At 33.4% G+C, this 18302-nt stretch overlaps 1 protein-coding gene across 3 annotated transcripts in view; it reads right to left on the bottom strand.

Moving 5' to 3' along the window:
* LOC115219923 (acidic leucine-rich nuclear phosphoprotein 32 family member A) overlaps nt 1–18302 on the bottom strand; it is a 44024-nt gene continuing 25722 nt past the window's right edge. The window contains exons 1-8 of one of the 3 annotated variants that reach the window (XM_029790230.2): nt 8339–8827; nt 4234–4377; nt 3998–4117; nt 3725–3878; nt 3258–3359; nt 3089–3141; nt 2679–2745; nt 1–2547 (exon numbers count right to left, since the gene is read on the bottom strand). In XM_029790230.2, coding sequence (XP_029646090.1) covers nt 2456–2547; nt 2679–2745; nt 3089–3141; nt 3258–3359; nt 3725–3878; nt 3998–4117; nt 4234–4377; nt 8339–8392 — 786 coding nt within the window. In that variant the 5' untranslated portion in view covers nt 8393–8827 and the 3' untranslated portion in view covers nt 1–2455. Of the gene's footprint in view, nt 2548–2678; nt 2746–3052; nt 3142–3257; nt 3360–3724; nt 3879–3997; nt 4118–4233; nt 4378–8338; nt 8828–18302 lie in introns of those variants that run through there. The other 2 variants (XM_029790229.2, XM_036509533.1) reach the window with 2 other exon arrangements.

The following is an 18302-nucleotide window of genomic DNA, read 5'->3' as shown; positions in this document are numbered from 1 at the left end:
TTTATATATAAAAATCTTTTTATTTGCAACAGAGAAAGAGAGAGCACAATGATTGAAGGGTCAGTTGATAGGTGGAGAATGTGCCTAAACTCCTGAGTAGTCTTCATGATGCTGGTTCAGAATTCAGCCTGTTGGAGTGGTGTATGGCTGCCATGTATGAAAATGTCAAGTTTACAATGAAAATTAAAGAACGGAGGGGGTTTGAAAAAAAAAAAAAAAGACGAGTATTTGGGGGAGAAAATAGAGAGGAAGTGTGAAGGGATAGGGGATAATGTAATTGGTGTTATAGCTACTTATGAGGTATTTAATCCCACAAATACCAGCAACACCAACCCACATGATACAAAAATGGATCTCTTTACTGTACAAATTAGGAAGGAACAACCCTGGCTGCAAGGGCTGACCTGTAAGGGTTTGAAATCTTAGGCCATTCAACTAACCACGTGGAAAAGAGAAAATATTTTAATCTACAGAAGTCATTTTAATTTTCCCAACTATTATTATTACCTTGCTGGAGGCACCCAGAATCACAATCAGGAACCATATCAGGCACTGCAACAATGCACATGTGTTTATACTGCTGAGACAATACAATGTCACCAACACTAACTAAGCACTATATTCATTTATAAACAAGGCTGAAATCTGAACCAATACCTAAAGTATAAAATTATACAGCAACAAACATCCCTGTATACGTAAGAATCACGTTTGTTGGTGCCAACTGAAAGGCAGCCCAAGTACTACTATCATGTTGTTAAAACAAATTGATTGCTCCATGTCCATGAACTATGAAAGGTGTAGCTGGATTATAATGATGAAACTTTATTATACAGGCTGAACAGTAGATTAAATGGTTAACTTTATACAATGGGATAGGGGATATTTTACAATAGTCCTGGTTGCTTTAACAGTCATCAAAGTAGTACTTGCAGAAAGGAAAAATTCTGAATGACTTGAGAATTTGTGACATGAAAAAAGAAAATCCCTATATGCAAAAAGAGCCCTATGAAATGCATGCACACAAGTAAGAACATTACTCAAAACTAAGTCCTTTAAATGTAAATGTACCTAACTTTAAAGACTTAAAATTTGTAACATTGAATTTCATGAGTAGATTAGCCCCTGGCTGGTCTCTAGAAATACTGACCTACAGAGTTGGAAGAGCAACAAGATACCTGAGTTGCAAGAGGACTGGGAACAAGCAGAGTTGGGAGACCAGAAATTAATGCTGCTTGTAATGGAATGCTTAACATTAAAAGGGCTGAATCCTAACACTGGCCATGATTCAAATAGAGAGCAGATCTTTACTAACATTTTTGAGCCCCCAAACAAATCTCCAGTTAAATTAGGCACACACGGTAAATACATCTCCAGACACACCCAATAGCAAAGTATCATATCTAAAGAGAAGAAAAATTGTCCAGCAACAGTTGTTTTAAGGATTTCAGCAGAAGTTTTTAAAAAATTCACATGGCAATATAGTGCTGCACAAAGCAGGGGTTTTTTTTTTTTACAAGAAGGCACTGATCCAATCAATCCCCTACAGGCTATAAATGATGTTTAATTTTCAACTGCATACCATGCTCCTTCGAGCTGCTAGAAATAAAATCACTAGTGTAAAATAATTTTATTTCAACTGCAACTATTGTTTAAATCTCATTGAGCCAGAAAACAATTTAACTAAAACCCACATGTTAAAATTAATCCAGTGAATTCAACTAACATAATATAAAGTTATACATCTCACCAGGCCTTCTAACATGACCCTAAAAATTAACTAGGTGAAAAATATTCCTTAAACGTTTTTAAGTAGGCTTCTTTAAATTTAGCATCAGCAAACAATATACGAATTGATCAAGTTATTGGGTGGAGATTTGGCCTTGTTAGTCAAATGTTTGATCATACAAATTGGAGAAAATTTTGCAAGACAGCCTTTCAGAACTTATTATGCATAAACAGAAAATATATGCTGTAAATATACTACATAATAGTACTGCATATGACATTGGCTGCAGGGAGAAACACTAAGGAGAAGACAGCAGCAATATTCAAACCAAAGACAGCAGTGTGAGAATATAACCCTCAAACTAAGGAGAGTGGGTGGGTCAATAAAGCAATGAGCAGCAGCATGAAAAAAAAAAAACCTAAGTAGAATGAAACCCTGAAAGATAAAACCTTAAATAGGAAGGGTGTACCCGTGGTACCAGGATAAATTGGCTGGACTCAGGAGAAATGGACAGGGGGCAAATCTTGAAGAAATGCTGGCCACCACTATGTGTAGTTAGAATGACCTAAGTTGAAAGTTTATTTTGTGGTAGTACTATGGTATGCATCATCACACACGATATGCTGGTGGCAGACCTTGCCACCCACCTGGGGAGGCGAGGGCTTCCATCAACAATACTGTACACAGTCTTTGCACTTCGACCCAGAAGGGCTACAAGGTCTCCAATTATTCATCTTCCTCTTCCTCTTCTTCATGCTTTCTTTTCTTCCCTCGCTGGTCACATGCATCAGGATCTTCTTCGCCTTCTGACTCCTCTTCTGAAAACAGTAAATATCAAACTCATCAAACCTTCAAAGAATTATTAGCACAACAAGTCATGAACTAAGTGGTGAAGAAGAAGGGGGGGAAAAAAGTGAATTTCACTAAAATGAAAAATTATTATACAAACCTTCTTCCTCTTCTTCATCATCCTCATCAGCATCAGCAGGTTTAAAATCTGCACCATCACTATCCTCCTAAAATGAGAAAGGAAATATTTACATTTAAGTATAAACTCTTTTTGTGGAATTTTCCTAGCACACTTAATAGTTACCGATTAAAAAATGCAGTCCACACACAGGTTGGAAGAACTGCAGATATATTAAATTCATGTAAGATTAAAACCTTAGATTAAGACCTATTCTAGAGCCAGGCTAGCATTCAACAGGTCTCACTGTTGACTCTGATTATCTTCACAGCAATGCAAAAGCTTCATCAGGAAACACCATTGAAATTCCAAGTGTTATGCCTGACTGTATAATATATTAGGTTTATCATACTAACGTCTAAGTCATCTCTTTCCAAATAATCTAGACGTACATCTTCTTCGTTTTCCTCCTCTTCTCCGTCTGGTACTTCGTCATACACTTCATCTATAAGAAAAAAATAAAATACACAAATAAGTAAAAACAGCTAGAAACAATGCAAAACATTTATTATGAGTGACAAAAATTTAACCAAGTCCACAAACTGTTACTGATAAACTCACCTTCAACATCTACTTCATCATCTTCCTCTTCATCTTCTTCTTCTTCATCCTCCTCATCGTCTTCTTCATCCTCTTCGTCATCCATATCGTAGTCCACTTCAACTGAAAACCAAGTACTTGCAAAATTAGATTCTCTAAATAATTATGTTTAATTAGCAGCCAAATTAATAACTTCAAATTATCGATCTTCTAACAGTAAGCAGTAAGATAAAATGAAGACAGCTTCAACTTCAACGAGATAATTCTCTAACAAGGCTACAGAAACTTAAAAAGGATATAAGCACTGCAAGGCATTTACTACATTACTCTATTGATTCTGCTATAACAAACTCTCCATATATTTAATATAAGAACATTTGTTAACTACAAAAAAAAAAAATCTCATTCTCATGGAAGGAATCAACTAGCATTGCAGATCAGTGAAATCAGTGTCTAAGAATAAGGGATTTCAAGTAATATAATGGTACCTTCTTCTTCATCTTCCTGTTCCCTGTTATTCTTATCATAACCATCAAGGAACTGTAAGTGTGGAATAAGTTTAAATAAAGTCTCTCTGTAGTTATCAAGCTGTGTTACTTCACAGTTAAACAAATCCAAACTCCACAATTCCTTCAAGTTGGCCTGAAAAGAGAAAAGCGGTTATGATACACCAAACTATTCACAACTACCACATAAAGAGACTTTTTTTTTTGAGTAAACAAGATTATGTAATGGAAACAAAACTGTTTGAAACAACTTACAAGAGGCTGAAGAGTATCAACATCTTTGATTTTATTTCCACTTAGGTTAAGATGTCGAAGTTTTTTACAATCCTGCAATTTTTCTAAACCACCAGATATGCGATTGTCACTGAGTTCAAGCTACAAATACACAAAAATGAATTAGTTTAACAGAGTTGATGGTACATTTGATTACAACTTGTGGAGAGGTGAAGAATGGTAATTTCCAATGGAGAAAAAAAACAAAAAAAACTAACCTTTTTAAGACTTTCCAGTTTAGGGAGACCCTTTAAGCATGTTAAACCAACGTTAATTAAACTAAGGAATTCCAAGTTTTCATATTCATCTGTGAGACCCTCTATTTCCTGAGCCCTGCAATTGTCCAAGGTCAACTCTCTAACCTGAAAATAATAAGCACTGTTTTCAAATAACCATATAAAAACAAAAACTGCAACATCTTACTTAACGACCAGTAGTCGTCTCATGAAGGAGTTCTTTTTAGGGAGATGCAATGCATAATAGCACACTTCTTTAATTTCTAACCACCTCAGGCAGAATTTGAACCCAGAACCTAGAGGGACCTAACTCAATACCGAAGCTAGTATAGTCCTGAGTGCCAACTCCTCAGACCAGGACGGTGGCATTTTTTTTCTTTTGTTATTTTAAAATAACTGACAAGGAAATGAAAACTAGAGTATAAAATAATAATAATGTTGCCATTAAAAGTGTCTATTTCATTGCTCCTAATGCAATGACATTAAGTAAAGAAAACGTATCACTAAGACAAACATTCAACACTTTGAGATTCTTTATGATCCCAATAACCCTCTAATGACAAAATGAAATATAAACAAAAATTTAATATGATTTCTTAGGCAATCCTGCAATGTCTTGAAACCAAACAAAATACTAGGCCACGTTAATGTACCACCTAAAAGATAACGTGGTAAGCGAGCAGGATCGAAGATGTGCACAGGCAGCACAACCTCATTAACATAATCTAGTCAGAGTAGAGTAAGTCACATGACTAGTACAACCAACAAGCCGGAGCCCCGTTCATATAGTTATACGACCTTGATGGCGAGAGGCAGACAATTACACAGCACTAAGCAACAAACCAAAAATTCCTTGTATGGAAGGCCATCTCTAACTTGTAAAAAAAATTAATGATACTAACTAGTATATAGCTGATGCTCTTTGGTCGGTCTCTCAATCAATTGAACACGTACTGCTACGATATTAATAATAAAACGAACGATTACTACAGAAGAAAAATGTCGAGCGAGACACGTCTCCCACATATAGGCGGCGGCGGCGGGAGGTAATCTGGCAGCCAACAATGGCGGAATGACACAGAAAAGGCAAAAAAGAATTGGTCTCGTTACATTTTACTACAGTTTTAGGGGCTCCACTAAATACAACATTAAAGCTTTCTGGTAAGTCTGATTCTAAATCAAAATAAATTGAAAATAAAAAAAAAAAAATATTTGTTCAAATTTTGTGGACCGAGAAAAAAAAAACAATTTATATAGCTATTGGCTGTTTTTCTTTTTTTTCTTAATCCTTTATATTTTATAAAGTTTTCTCATATTTGAGAATAATCTTATAATGATTAAGATAGTGTGGAAGACGATGCCAAAATGGCGCCCAACCCACATAAGTTGCTCCAATATGTAATGCCTTTACACAATGTTGCTGAGGCGCAAAAGAAAAAAAAAAAACCCAAAGAAATCGTATTTTTTTTATTTTTATGGTAGTTAATTTTAGTAGAAAAAATAACATATTTATCACAATTTATGAAAATTCAGATCGCATCCAATCAGCCAGAGAAACTATTTAAATAGCAAAAGATTTGTCTTTAAAACCCTTTTTTTTTTTTTTTAAATCATTACAATTTTTATTATTACATATTTTCAACTAAGTTCAACATAAACTGGAATTGTTTCATCTAGTGTTATTGACGCAATGTAGGTCATCATGTGTTGCTATTACTACCACATACGGTTACGAGTCTACGCGATTGTTCGACCTGCTAGAAATAGCAGACGGATCTTTCCCCCCTTACAGAGGACAATGTTAGTCCACGATATACAAAAGATGGGATGGTCACATCTGGAATGTATTTAATTATAAGTGCTCGATCGGGACTGACCTGGAAAACTAATCCACCACCACCATCAAAATACGGTTACTAATAAGTGCATTCTTTAAGAAACGGGGGATCCTCTACGCGGTCGATCAACATGCTATGCTTAGCAACCAAAAATCTACCATCAAACCATGTTTTTTTTTTTTTCCTCCCTTGTTCAATCAGAACAAACAGGGATTGCACAACACATTTCCTATGTATATATATACATGATTACTTTGTCAGTCCCATCCCAACGTAACTTTGATCTATTAAAGGTAAACTGAGAGTAATCGACAACAAAATGTCAAATGGTATCAATCGGTAAAAGACATTGAATAAAATAAATAACAAAAAAGTTGCAGTTGCTGCCCTTTCAACATGGCGCCGGGTGAGTTGCAGAGCGACCTTACAAGTCAACATCATCCCTCTTCCTCATCTTGTACAGGTGGGAGATACATACCCAGGTGTAGACCTTCTCTTCAGCACTTCTATTCATATATATTATTGAAATAGTCCAAGCTTTTTTTTAATATTTTACTCAATAATGTGGAAATAGTAAAATGGTTAACAAAAGAAAACCAATCTCCCCAAATTTTAAACTTTCTCTGCATGACAATTGTGAAATGACCATCCTTGCTGCCGCCAGTCAAATGATGTCGGGGAGAAACAAAAAATATATATATAAAAACATATATATACACGCGCAAATGAAAACGTTTTTGCTTCTTTTTTTTTTATGGAAGTGGAGATTGACCACAGATTTAGTAAGTCAATAACAACGAAAACAAAAAGTTCTTGACAGTTGAGGCGAAAAATTCAAACACCATTCATTACGGCAGGGTGGCTCTTTGTGAGTTGGCTCTCTTTTCCTTTGCTTACTTACTGTAAACATGGCTTTATTGATGACATGACACTTACGCCGTCAGAATACACACAGCAATGATGGCGGCAGTCCGTTAGCAACAACTCATCACTACACAATTCCATCACAAGAAAAAAATTTCAAATTGTCGAAGATCACATTTAGTGTTTAGATCATAAACATGTACAGAGAAGAACATTCACTCAAAGATGAAGATTTGAACAGCCTTAGAATCCATCAAAACACGTAGGAAAATTGAGGGGGGGAGGAAAAAATATCAATGTGATGATAATCGCATTTACTGCTGAATTTGTAAGATTAAAAAGCAAATGCACCGAGAAGAGGCTGTCTTAGTTTTACAGTAGAACAGGCAAGATGGACAGTTAGAACGTGGTGGAATTGACGAGAAAAACATCCGACCATTCCACTCGGCGCAAAAAAATAATGCAATCTAATTTACTTCCCTCCCCCCTTCCCTAAACGTACGTTATAATAACACTAACATTCTTGTCAAAAACCAAAATTCCATGTACGATGTCGGGGGGAAGAAAAAGTAAGGAAAACAGTTAAGTCGTCTTCAGAAGTGAGGAGGGGGGAAAAAGCTAGAACAAGGAGCAGATAGACACCTTATCTAGTCCGTTACACCATGTCGGTTCTTGTAGAATTAAAAATTCAAGTTTGGTGAACATACCAAAGAAAATATTCAAAACATACTTTCAAATCTATAAATGAGACAGGTACCATTTATTCCACCTGACTGGCGTAAATCTATAGCTTTAATAACCTTTTAGGAGAAAGTGTAAGCTTGTAAAAAGATTGCAAAGCAATAAGTAAATGTTAAGTTTTTCAAGGCGCCATATTTAACCTTTTTTTTATTATTATACAATGCCGGCGTGTGGCGCCGAGGAAGAAGGCTACAATACCCTTGTAGGGAGTCGTAATTTGGAAATATGAGTGGATAAATAGTTTTAACTAACTACGATCTAAATGGATGCACATTTAAAAGAATTATGGAATATGAAAGCACATGGAGATACAGTAAGGGCGACCATAATGAACCAGAAGGTGACCAACAAGCATTGCATCGATACGCAGAAAATGCGTGTTTATATAAAACTTACAAAAGTAATTGAATAACATTAAGAAATGACAAAACTGATTGCTCTGGAACACCAAGAAATTTAACCAAAACAAGCCCAGATTATCGGCATCTTTAATGATAGGTAGGAAACATCCACGCGGAACAAACAAGATAAAAATATGTAGAGTCAACGCGTTATTTCAACTTTAGTTGAATAAATGGATGTCTGAATGAGCGTGGACACTAAACAATCAAGAACAAATCGGGACAAAACTAAATAAACTTTACCTCTTTCGGCGATTGATTCCGCTTCTCCAGCTCAATCCTTTTTCGCATGTTCATTGTGCAGCCGTTGTGTTGGCTTTGAGCTGTTGATTTTTTATCTATTGTAGCCACTTTTCGTCACTAACCCCTTTCGGGTTCTGTTTGGTCTGAATATTTTTCTATCGGCTAGTTGCTAGTTATGTTGTTTTTTTCTTTATGGCGGTGAACTGCACAGCCACGGCCTGTCTAAACGTTTGTCGTTGACTGATTGGATGCTACCAATATATATGTGTGTATGTACGCTGTGTGCTAGTACTGATGAGTGAGCAGCGCTTTTTAAACTATGGCCTGGCTGACGGTAGTAGTAGTAGTGCTAAGGCCTGCAACGTTTAACTGGGTAAGATATATATGTATGTATACATATGTGTGTGTATGCCTTTCGCAAGCGGTCCTTGCTTACTGGTAGCTTAATAGGCAAGTGAGCGCGCGGGTTGATCAATCAATGGTATATACAAGCCAAGTCTTATTGGTTAATATTTGATATTTCCAGCCGGGCTTGTAGTGTCATTAATATTCATGGTAACTCAGCCAATCAGCGCATTCAGTCGCTCGACCAGAGAAGCTTATTAACCAACCAATGAGAAGAAGCACGGATGACGGCATTTTTTTGTTCACTTTTTTCTTTCCTCAAAATATTATTTAAAAGTACGAAAATGTACTAATAGGAAAAATATATACACGCGTGTGTAAATAGACGTATTTATATATAGTTTTAAATGTCCACTGAGCAACATCCACTTCTGATGTATCGTTTTATTTCACTTTTACAATGCCAAACGTATCCATCACATCAAGAAGAAGTGTTTATTTCATTGACATTTCTGTAATACCACCAATGAGAAAAATATTTTTAATGAAAATTTACGGGAAAATGATAGAATGTTATTCTCCAGTATAATTAGAAATCAACCGCTAATTTGAAAATAAAATGAATATTACATGTTGTACATATGTGAACTGTCAAATATTTAGTGTTGGTGTTTCTTAAATTACAAAATAGATTTTCATCGAAGTATATGTAAAAGTATTTAAATTAATGTTTTTCTTATTTGTTGTCACAAATTGTTAACATCTAATTTTAATATTTAGTGAATTTCTTTTACTGTGTTATAAAATATTAAACATAATATAATTTATGATTTACATATCTATAATTGTAAATGTGCTTCCTCTTGAAGTAGCAATATAAAAGAAATAGTTCGAGATAACAGAAAAACGCTTTTTGTTTTCTTCTGAGGAAAACTTTCAAATTTTCCTATTCTAGTTATAAACAGTTTTCAGTTATCCTTCATTTGTTGAAAGCTACAAATTTTATGGAAGTCACTAATTGTATTTTCCATCATATGAAATTTGTAAGGTGTTAAATATTCTTATATTTATTTATTGATTTAAGATTCTAATTCTCTTCAAAAGTTTTCTGGAAATAAAATGAGTATTTATTTTGTATCTACAATGAAAAACATTAATATAACATTTGTTACACCCCACAAATGTTGAATTAAAATTTGCTTCTCAAAATTAAGGGATTAAGATTTTCTTATTACATGGATTTTTAAAAAATTAACATCCAGAATAAGTTAGTTGATATTTAGAGTCATTATGTCCTAAAAACTTCATGCCAGTTTATAGATGAATTATCATTTTAAATATATAAAACAAATATTTTGATTGTATAATTTCTCTTAGTGTGCCAGACTAACCATTGATCTTTTCTATATATTTTGAAGACTAATGATATAAACTTTTCTTAATGGAACTTAAAGGAATAAGAATAATTGCTTGGATTTAGTGTTACAAGGCTGTTAAAATGATTATAAGTATCCTAAGCAAATTTTTATAATCTTTTATTATTGGGTTCACTTGCCTGGAATTTGTTTTGGGTTTTTTTGAGGTGGGGGTCTCATTTCACAAATAACATTGTACAAAGTCTAAACTTGCTGTTTAAAATAAACATTCAAGTTTGACTTCTGAAATTCTTTAAATCTAAACAAAGTTACAAATAAATAGATTTTTAAAAAAAAGGAAGGTTACCCTATTTGTTGCATTTCCAACTCAACAGCACCAATATCTTAAACATTCATGCTTAAACAGAAGATAATGAAAGGGCACAAAGCATCATCAGCATGATGATTGACATTTTCCAAACTGTCTCCTTTCCTTCTTTTACATCATTAGGTTGTAATGAAATTATATACTTTTGTCTTACTAAATCTAAAACCTATTACTGCCTGTTTTTCATTTTCTTCATGGACCTATATCTTGCATTTCTCCAAAGCAACAGCGAAAGTTCAATAGGAAAAACAATAAACTTTGTTTCAATATTCATTGCTCATAGGTGGTGTATGTGAATTAGTTGCATTCCTTTGTGATACTGGCCCCTAAAAAATTAATTGGCTAATAATAGTTTCAAATTTTGGCACAAGGCCACTAATTTCGGGGGAGTAATTTCGACCACAGTATTCAACTGGTATTTATTTTATCAATTCTGAAAGTATGAAAGGCAAGGTCGACCAATTTGCTAATAATGAAAATTGTTTTAAGGGCAAAGTTTCAAAATAATAAAGGGGGGAAAACTCCTTACTGCTCCCCAATTCTCAGTAATCTATTATTTTACGGTTATGATGATAGTGATGGATTGCCATTTATGTACGTACAAATTGGGGCCTTTTATAGTATCATATTAAAGAATTTGGAAATATTTTAAAGTAACATTGTTCACGAAAGGTACAATAGATTTATGGAGCAGTAATTAGGTGCATTTTGCCAATAAAAATATTTTAGTATGCAGAATGCATTTTAAAAATTACAACACCATATCTTCAGTAGTAATGTATTGCATTATTTCATTCAGAAGTTTAGAAGAAAGGTCAAACATTTGGTTTTTCCCTTTCTTCAAAGATATGAATCTTTATTGTCTTATGTTCTACTCTTTATTCAAAAGATATAACCGTTCTAATTTCTACTTATGCCCTTGGTGACAAAATTAGAGGAATGATTTTTTTTAAATACAACATAAAGCAAGCAATTGAAAAATAATAAAATATTTCTTAAAATAAAAACAAAAGTTAATTTTCTATCAAATGTCTTCAGAATTTTTCATCATCATTTCGAAAATTTCACCGAAGAACATTGCTCAACTTGGTAAAATATGACACCTGGGCCAGATAGGCCAAGGGATGAAAGTTATACAGGCTCAAGGCAGAAATCAAAGTGAAGATTGATAAGGAAAACTCTGTTTTCCAGATATGACTAAAATACATCAGTGTGCAAAGAAATACATCTCAAACTGCTGAAGAATATAAGGATTTACAAAGAAAATTTGAGATTTATTGGGTACAGCAGTAGAGTCTTTTATTATGCAACAGATATTGCTGAATAAGAGTAGTTAACTCTGAAAAAGTAACAATTTAAAAGTAAAACATATACATAAATGTATGTAAACAGATCTATATTAACATATAATTTTAAATATCCACTGAACAACAGTAGGTTGTTACAGAAATACTCAAAGAGTGAAAAGAATTGTTGAATGATAAATAATAAGACAATTTGACCAATAGTGACTACTGAAAATCTAGGTACTAACTGCTGATTAGATTGCATCACTATATATATATATGTAAACACAGAGTTGTATACTTAAAATATGAGACGTCAATAATACATTGTTTAAAAAAAAGTGAGACACTGCTCCTTAAAGATTGTGTATTTTTTTATCATGGATGATAATGAAGTGCTTGAAAATTTATGCAAATATCCAGATTTGCTAAACCAACAAACTTGAAATATTGAAAGATTTGAAGCAGAGAGTCCTTTCATTTGTCTTTGTGGTGTTGTTGTTTTTTTTAGGCTTATATAATTTGGCTGTGTGGTAAGAAGCTTGCTTCCCAACCACATGATTCCAGGTTCAGTCCCACTGCATGACACCTTGGGCAAGTGTCTTCTTTAGCCTTGGGCCGACCAAGGTCTTGTGAGTGGATTTGGCAGATGGAAACAAAGAAGCCCGTCATATGTATGTATTTGTGTTTGTCCCCTCCACCATCGCTTGACAACCGATGTTGGTGTGCTCACACCCCTGTAACATAGCAGTTTGGCAAAAGAAACCAATAGAATAAGTACTAGGTTTACAAAGAATGAGTCCTTCGAGTTAAAGGTGGTGCTCCAGCATGGCTACAGTCAAAATGACTGAAACAAGTAAGAGAACTATATACAACTTAACTACTACTGTAATATATCTATTTTCCAGCTAGTTAACCTAAAACAGATAGAGTTATGTGCCTTGCCTTCAGGCACAATAGTAGCTAAATGTGAAAATTAATGACTACACTATAAGTAACCAAAGACTCACCTCATTTATTGTGTCTGTTTCAAATTATGAACATACATTGTGTTATATGACTCTGGGGTGGAGCCAGAGTGTTGGACTCTTGATTATGCACAGTTAATTCAAAAATTTACTATCAGAACCAATGTGTTGTACCCCTAACAAAATTACTTGCCATTATAGGTTTTCTAGTTTCACTTCACAAATGTGTTTTGCAGTAGGAACAGCATCTAACTATGAAAATAATTACTTCAATGATTAAATAATTCTACCCATGAAAAGATGATGTAAAAGACCATACATTGTGAGAAAGTGGAAAGGATGCTAACGAGTATCATGGGTTCATATATATTGTTGGTGTGACTTTAGATAGTATGTACATACTTTGCAGCCTAGCTGATTCTAAATAAATTACAATGCTTTTTCATACCTACATTACAATAGTAAAGCCTCAAAATGTATTCTAGCATCTGGACATCTGAAGAATTCCTTATGAAAATGACTACATTACTATTGTAATGTACCATATTCACACGTTTATATCAACAATTGATCAACCTGAAGTGACTTACAAACACTCTTCAAATATAAAGGTAAGTATATTAATGATTTCAGAGAAATGAAAGTTTGAGATAATTTTGTCTTAGCCTGATTCAAGTATTCATCAAAGTCCAGTATTTCTGTAATCAGCAGCTGTTAAAATTTCACATGAAATTCAAAGATCCTGTTGGGTTTTTTTTTAAAGAATTCAATAATTAATTTGAATATAACCTTTAATTGTCCTGGTTTCATAAAAAAAAAAAAAAACAATTTCTTGTGTTACTGTCCTTGAAGAAACTGGTCATATTTCTTGCTGCTGTGGAATTTGGTATTGATTGGAATAGAAGTAAGAAAAGTTAGATGGTGAGCAACTGATATTTGCATGAAGTTGTCTTGCCTATTTCTTTTAGCCTGTGCATAAAATAACGAATGCTAAACGATAAGAAGAACATGAAGACAATTGAACAGAAGAATAAGCTGGATAAATATATTGATAAAACAAATATAATTATCATAGTCCTGATTTCTTTCCCTTTTATTTTATTGATTGATAGATAAGAACCATCTCATTTTTCAGTATTTGTAATTCATACACGGTATAAAGAAGTATTAGTGACCTCCCTTTAAACCCTCCGTTTCGTTATCTTTATTATTATTAACCTATTATTGCTTTTCAAAATATATCCATCTCATTTTCTATATATATACCTTATATTAGGTTGCTGCATCACAGCTTCTCTATGTTCTCATTCTTTTTGCTTTTACCATTCCGTTTTATCTATATTATCATATCTTTTACTTAATGAATTTTAAAAGATTTAGAGTAAAATTATATTTAATCATTTCTAAAATGTTACTAAACATACTTTACAACAGACTTGTTTTATACTAATAAAATTGTTACAGAAAGTACTTCTACATTTATGATAGGGATAAACCAGTGGTCTTCAATCACATGTCACAAAGGGTATCTTGTTGCACCATGGATTTTTCAAAATATTTTACTTTAGAAAATGCATACTAAATTGTTCAGCAAGTTGAAAAACAAGTTATTGATAATTTTGTTAACACAAGTGTAATAAATAAATAAAACAAGCATTACTTTTTTTATATAAATTTTTACTTAAACGTTTTATTAAAAAATTTCTTCTTTGCAACTTTCCATGCAAAGTGCACCAAGTAATTTCTATTTAATCTCCAGTGCATCACAAAGTATATATATAAAAATAGTAAGTGAAATTATACACCTTAGTTATTAATTACTTTAAAATAATTAATTTTATTTGAAACTTAATGATTAAAATCTTTTTTCATTTAATATTAATTTCATTCATAGGCACAACACAGCATATTTATAGAGGATGAGTGTTTATATCTTCATTAAGAAAATTAGCAACATAAATTAAACTGCTACAGTGAGGAATTTAAATCAAATTACAAGATTCAGCTCACCAAGGGTTTGCCTCTACATTATAGCACATATAGCTCAAGGATTCATTATCAAACAATTTATTTTTCTCTCCTCAAGCAGATAGTGGATAGAAACCTGTGAAAGCAAAAAAAGAAAATTGTCTAGTTGGAGTAAACTTTTTAAATTCAAATTTTAGTTAACAAATCCACTACAATATTGATTAAACATAATTCATTTTTTATGATCCCATGTTTTGACCAATATCAACTATAAAAATTCTTACATGTTGAGCCAACAAGAGAACCCTTAAGTGGTTACATGCTGTTATTTAAAAGAGGTAGGAAGGACTTGATAAATAACAAAGTCTCAGACAATACCTGACAACAAAAAAAAACAGGATGTTTAAGACTGAAATACTTTTGATTATAGGGTTAAAAAACTCTTCTACGACGTTCACTATCCAGAAAATGTAGATTATTACAAATTATCTATATTTTCTGTGGTTCACAAAAATACAAGTTATCATCCTGCATGTCTGTTGTATTAAGAAGACTTGTCAGTTGAAGGAGATTTCTCGCTACAGATGCTTTTGTACCTTATTTATCCCATAAAGATTATTTTCTGCTAAAGGCCAAGTGAATTGTAGTTTATCCTAGCCTTCACAGCATCAAGTACTTCAGATACATAACTCTCTCAAGACAGGAATACCAGTTTAAATCATATATTTACTTATAGAAGTATTTGAACTGGCATTACATCAGCTTTCATTAATGATGCATTACACTTCCTATAGCATTAATATTTGCAGTTAGGTGAATTGAACCATTGATATTTAAAACAATGTAAACAAGAAAATACAAATTGTAAATACTTTTGAAGTGTAACCAGTCATTTTAATTTAACCAACTGCATAACCCTAGGCATTAAAGAAACTTTATTTTTTCTCAAAGACTAAGAAATGTCTTAGATTTGAGCAATTTTTGGCATTTATAAAACTGAATTAGCTAATTTGAAGTTTTATGAGGGGATGCTGAAAAGTTCCTGGCTTCAAGGGTATCTTGAAAGACCTGGTTGTTCTTTTACAGGGTTTAGAAAAACTGAAGGACTGCTGCAATAAGTGTGTGAATCTGAGAGAATATGTTGAATAAAATCATAATTAACTGATCCTCCTATATTTTCTTTTACCCAAAATAGGAACTTTTCAGCACCACGTCACATTGTGATATATTTGATGATGCCTGTTTTTGAATACTGGAATTCAGGAAAAATCTGTTATACTACTGGCTTATTAATCAAAGTTATACATGTGATGGTGCATGGCTCAGTGGTTAGTGTCGAGCTTACAATCGTGAGGCTGTGAGTTCAATTCCTGGACCGGGCTGTGGGTTGTGTTCTTGAGCAAGACACTTTCTTTCACGTTGCTCCAGTTAACTCAGCTGTAGAAATGAGTTGCGACATCACTGGTGCCAAGCTATATCGGCCTTTGCCTTTCCCTTGGATAACATCAGTGGTGTAGAGAGGGGAGGCTGGTAGGCATGAGAGACTGCTGGCCTTCCACAAACAACCTTGCCTGGACTTGTGCCTTAGAGGGTAACTTTCTAGGTGCAATCCCATGGTCATTCATGACCAAAGGGGGTCTCCAACATGTCTTACAAGTGACTGATCTGATACTTGTGTTGAGATTGAACAACATATAAGAGTCAATTAATAACACAAAGCTACTAAATTCACTTTAAATTTATTTCAAGACATGTTAAGTTCTACTGTGGCACTTGACAGTGAACAGGTCACAGCTGTGTGACTAAAATTTTGACCTCATGAAATAGATCAAAATTTAACAGTAAGTTTAATTTGTATGTTATTATATGGCTCTCCCGTATAATAACCTTATCTTTAACATTACTAAATTTAAGTCTTTCTTCCTGAATTTACAACCACTTTCTTTCAAATTTAAAGTTTCATCCAGCTGCATTTTTCAAAATATTTTCATCTACTGCTAACACACTTTAAACCCTATACAGAACAATATACACAGATCTTTTTTCAGAGATGGCTCACTCTAAAATTCTCTTTGCACTCATATATTTTCTTTACAAAGCTCTTGACTTTCCTAATTTGACACTGCATTTCCAAACTATAAGCAAAGCTTATATTAAATACATTCATATGCTGTTCTATGCATTCAGTGCAGATATCAATTTGAGGATACATCTTTCAGTGTGCTATTTTCAACCACTCCTGCATAAATACTAGTTACATAGTGCCACTGTTTGTCAGAAAGTACAGATGAAAAAAATTTCCCATAGATTTCTCATGCTTCCAGATTCAATAGGAGCTTAAACTCTTGGATAATTTCATACTATTGTAATCCCACATCCTCTTCTTGCCCAATTAGCACAGGATTTTGAGAGGCCTACTTAGAGCCACTACCCACAACTGGGTTTCTTATATGAATCAACATAATGATTACTGGCAACTCACGATATATATTATCTTCTTCAGCTTCTTCATAAACAAACAATAAAAACATATGAAATGCCAATTTGAGAAAATTCTACACATCTCTACAGAAAAAAAGACCTCTACTAACCTGCAAGCAACATTTTATTATTTTCTGAGGAAATACAATTCTCTTATGTATGTGTTATCTATTTCTGCAATGCAAGCAAATCTATATTTCAGCTTTACTCAAAACAATAATGTCTGTACATATATAGAAGTAACTCCATCACCAATCACTTCTCTTACATGAATATAAGCAATAAAGATTTTCAATGACTCAAAGTTACTCTTCTTTGCATCTCTAATTTCAACCACTCTCCCAATTTTTCTAATCACCATCTACTTTCTGACTGTCTCACATTTTGTCATGAAGACATCTGCCTCATTTCACTTGTTTCTTAATGTCATCATCCTAAGATGCATACAATTTCTTTTGGTTCTCTTGTATGTCCTACAATGCTCATATCAGCACAAAATATAAATTATTTGCTACCCTGACCTCCTCTGCATGTTAGTATCTACTGCACAACAGTCAAAGCCCCATAAACTCCTCTGATACTTCAAGTCAACTGAAGTGTTCAAATTCTGATAAATTCTTCACCAAATACTACTGACAGAAAATTTGCCTCATCCCAAAACCCTCTTCGTACTTACATCACCCCACATCCTTTATCCAGCCATAAAATATTTAAATAATTCACTTAGAACTATGCAATTTTTTCTACATCACCTAGAGAAATTACCCATCACAAAACCAACAGGACAATCATCAGAAAATCAAGGGATGATTATATATACCACACAACCTTCAAATTATATCTACCAAATTGCAGCAGAGTTTTATGATCCCTTACCAAGTAGTTTTCCATCAATTTTTCAGAATCCTCATTATCTACTATTTTTCAACCAGGTCAGTTGTATAAGTAGCTTTTAATAAAGTCACCATATCTGCAACCTGTTTTACTTCCAATTCTATGCTGCACAGACAGTAAACCCGATTCTAAACTTTGATTCACCTGCCCATCTGTCTCACCACTAAGTATTCAACTGGTCTGGATAGTGCTTTCTATTATTCTAAAACATTATTACTATTTTTTAACAAACTCTTTAATCTTTCTCTATCTACAATGATCTATTCTGATCTATCAAAA

Source organism: Octopus sinensis, linkage group LG15 (genome assembly GCF_006345805.1).
Source record: "Octopus sinensis linkage group LG15, ASM634580v1, whole genome shotgun sequence".
NCBI classification, from domain to species: Eukaryota; Metazoa; Mollusca; class Cephalopoda; order Octopoda; family Octopodidae; genus Octopus; species Octopus sinensis.
The sequence above is the reverse complement of the archived record's forward strand: the minus strand, read 5'-3'. Positions and strand labels throughout refer to the sequence as shown.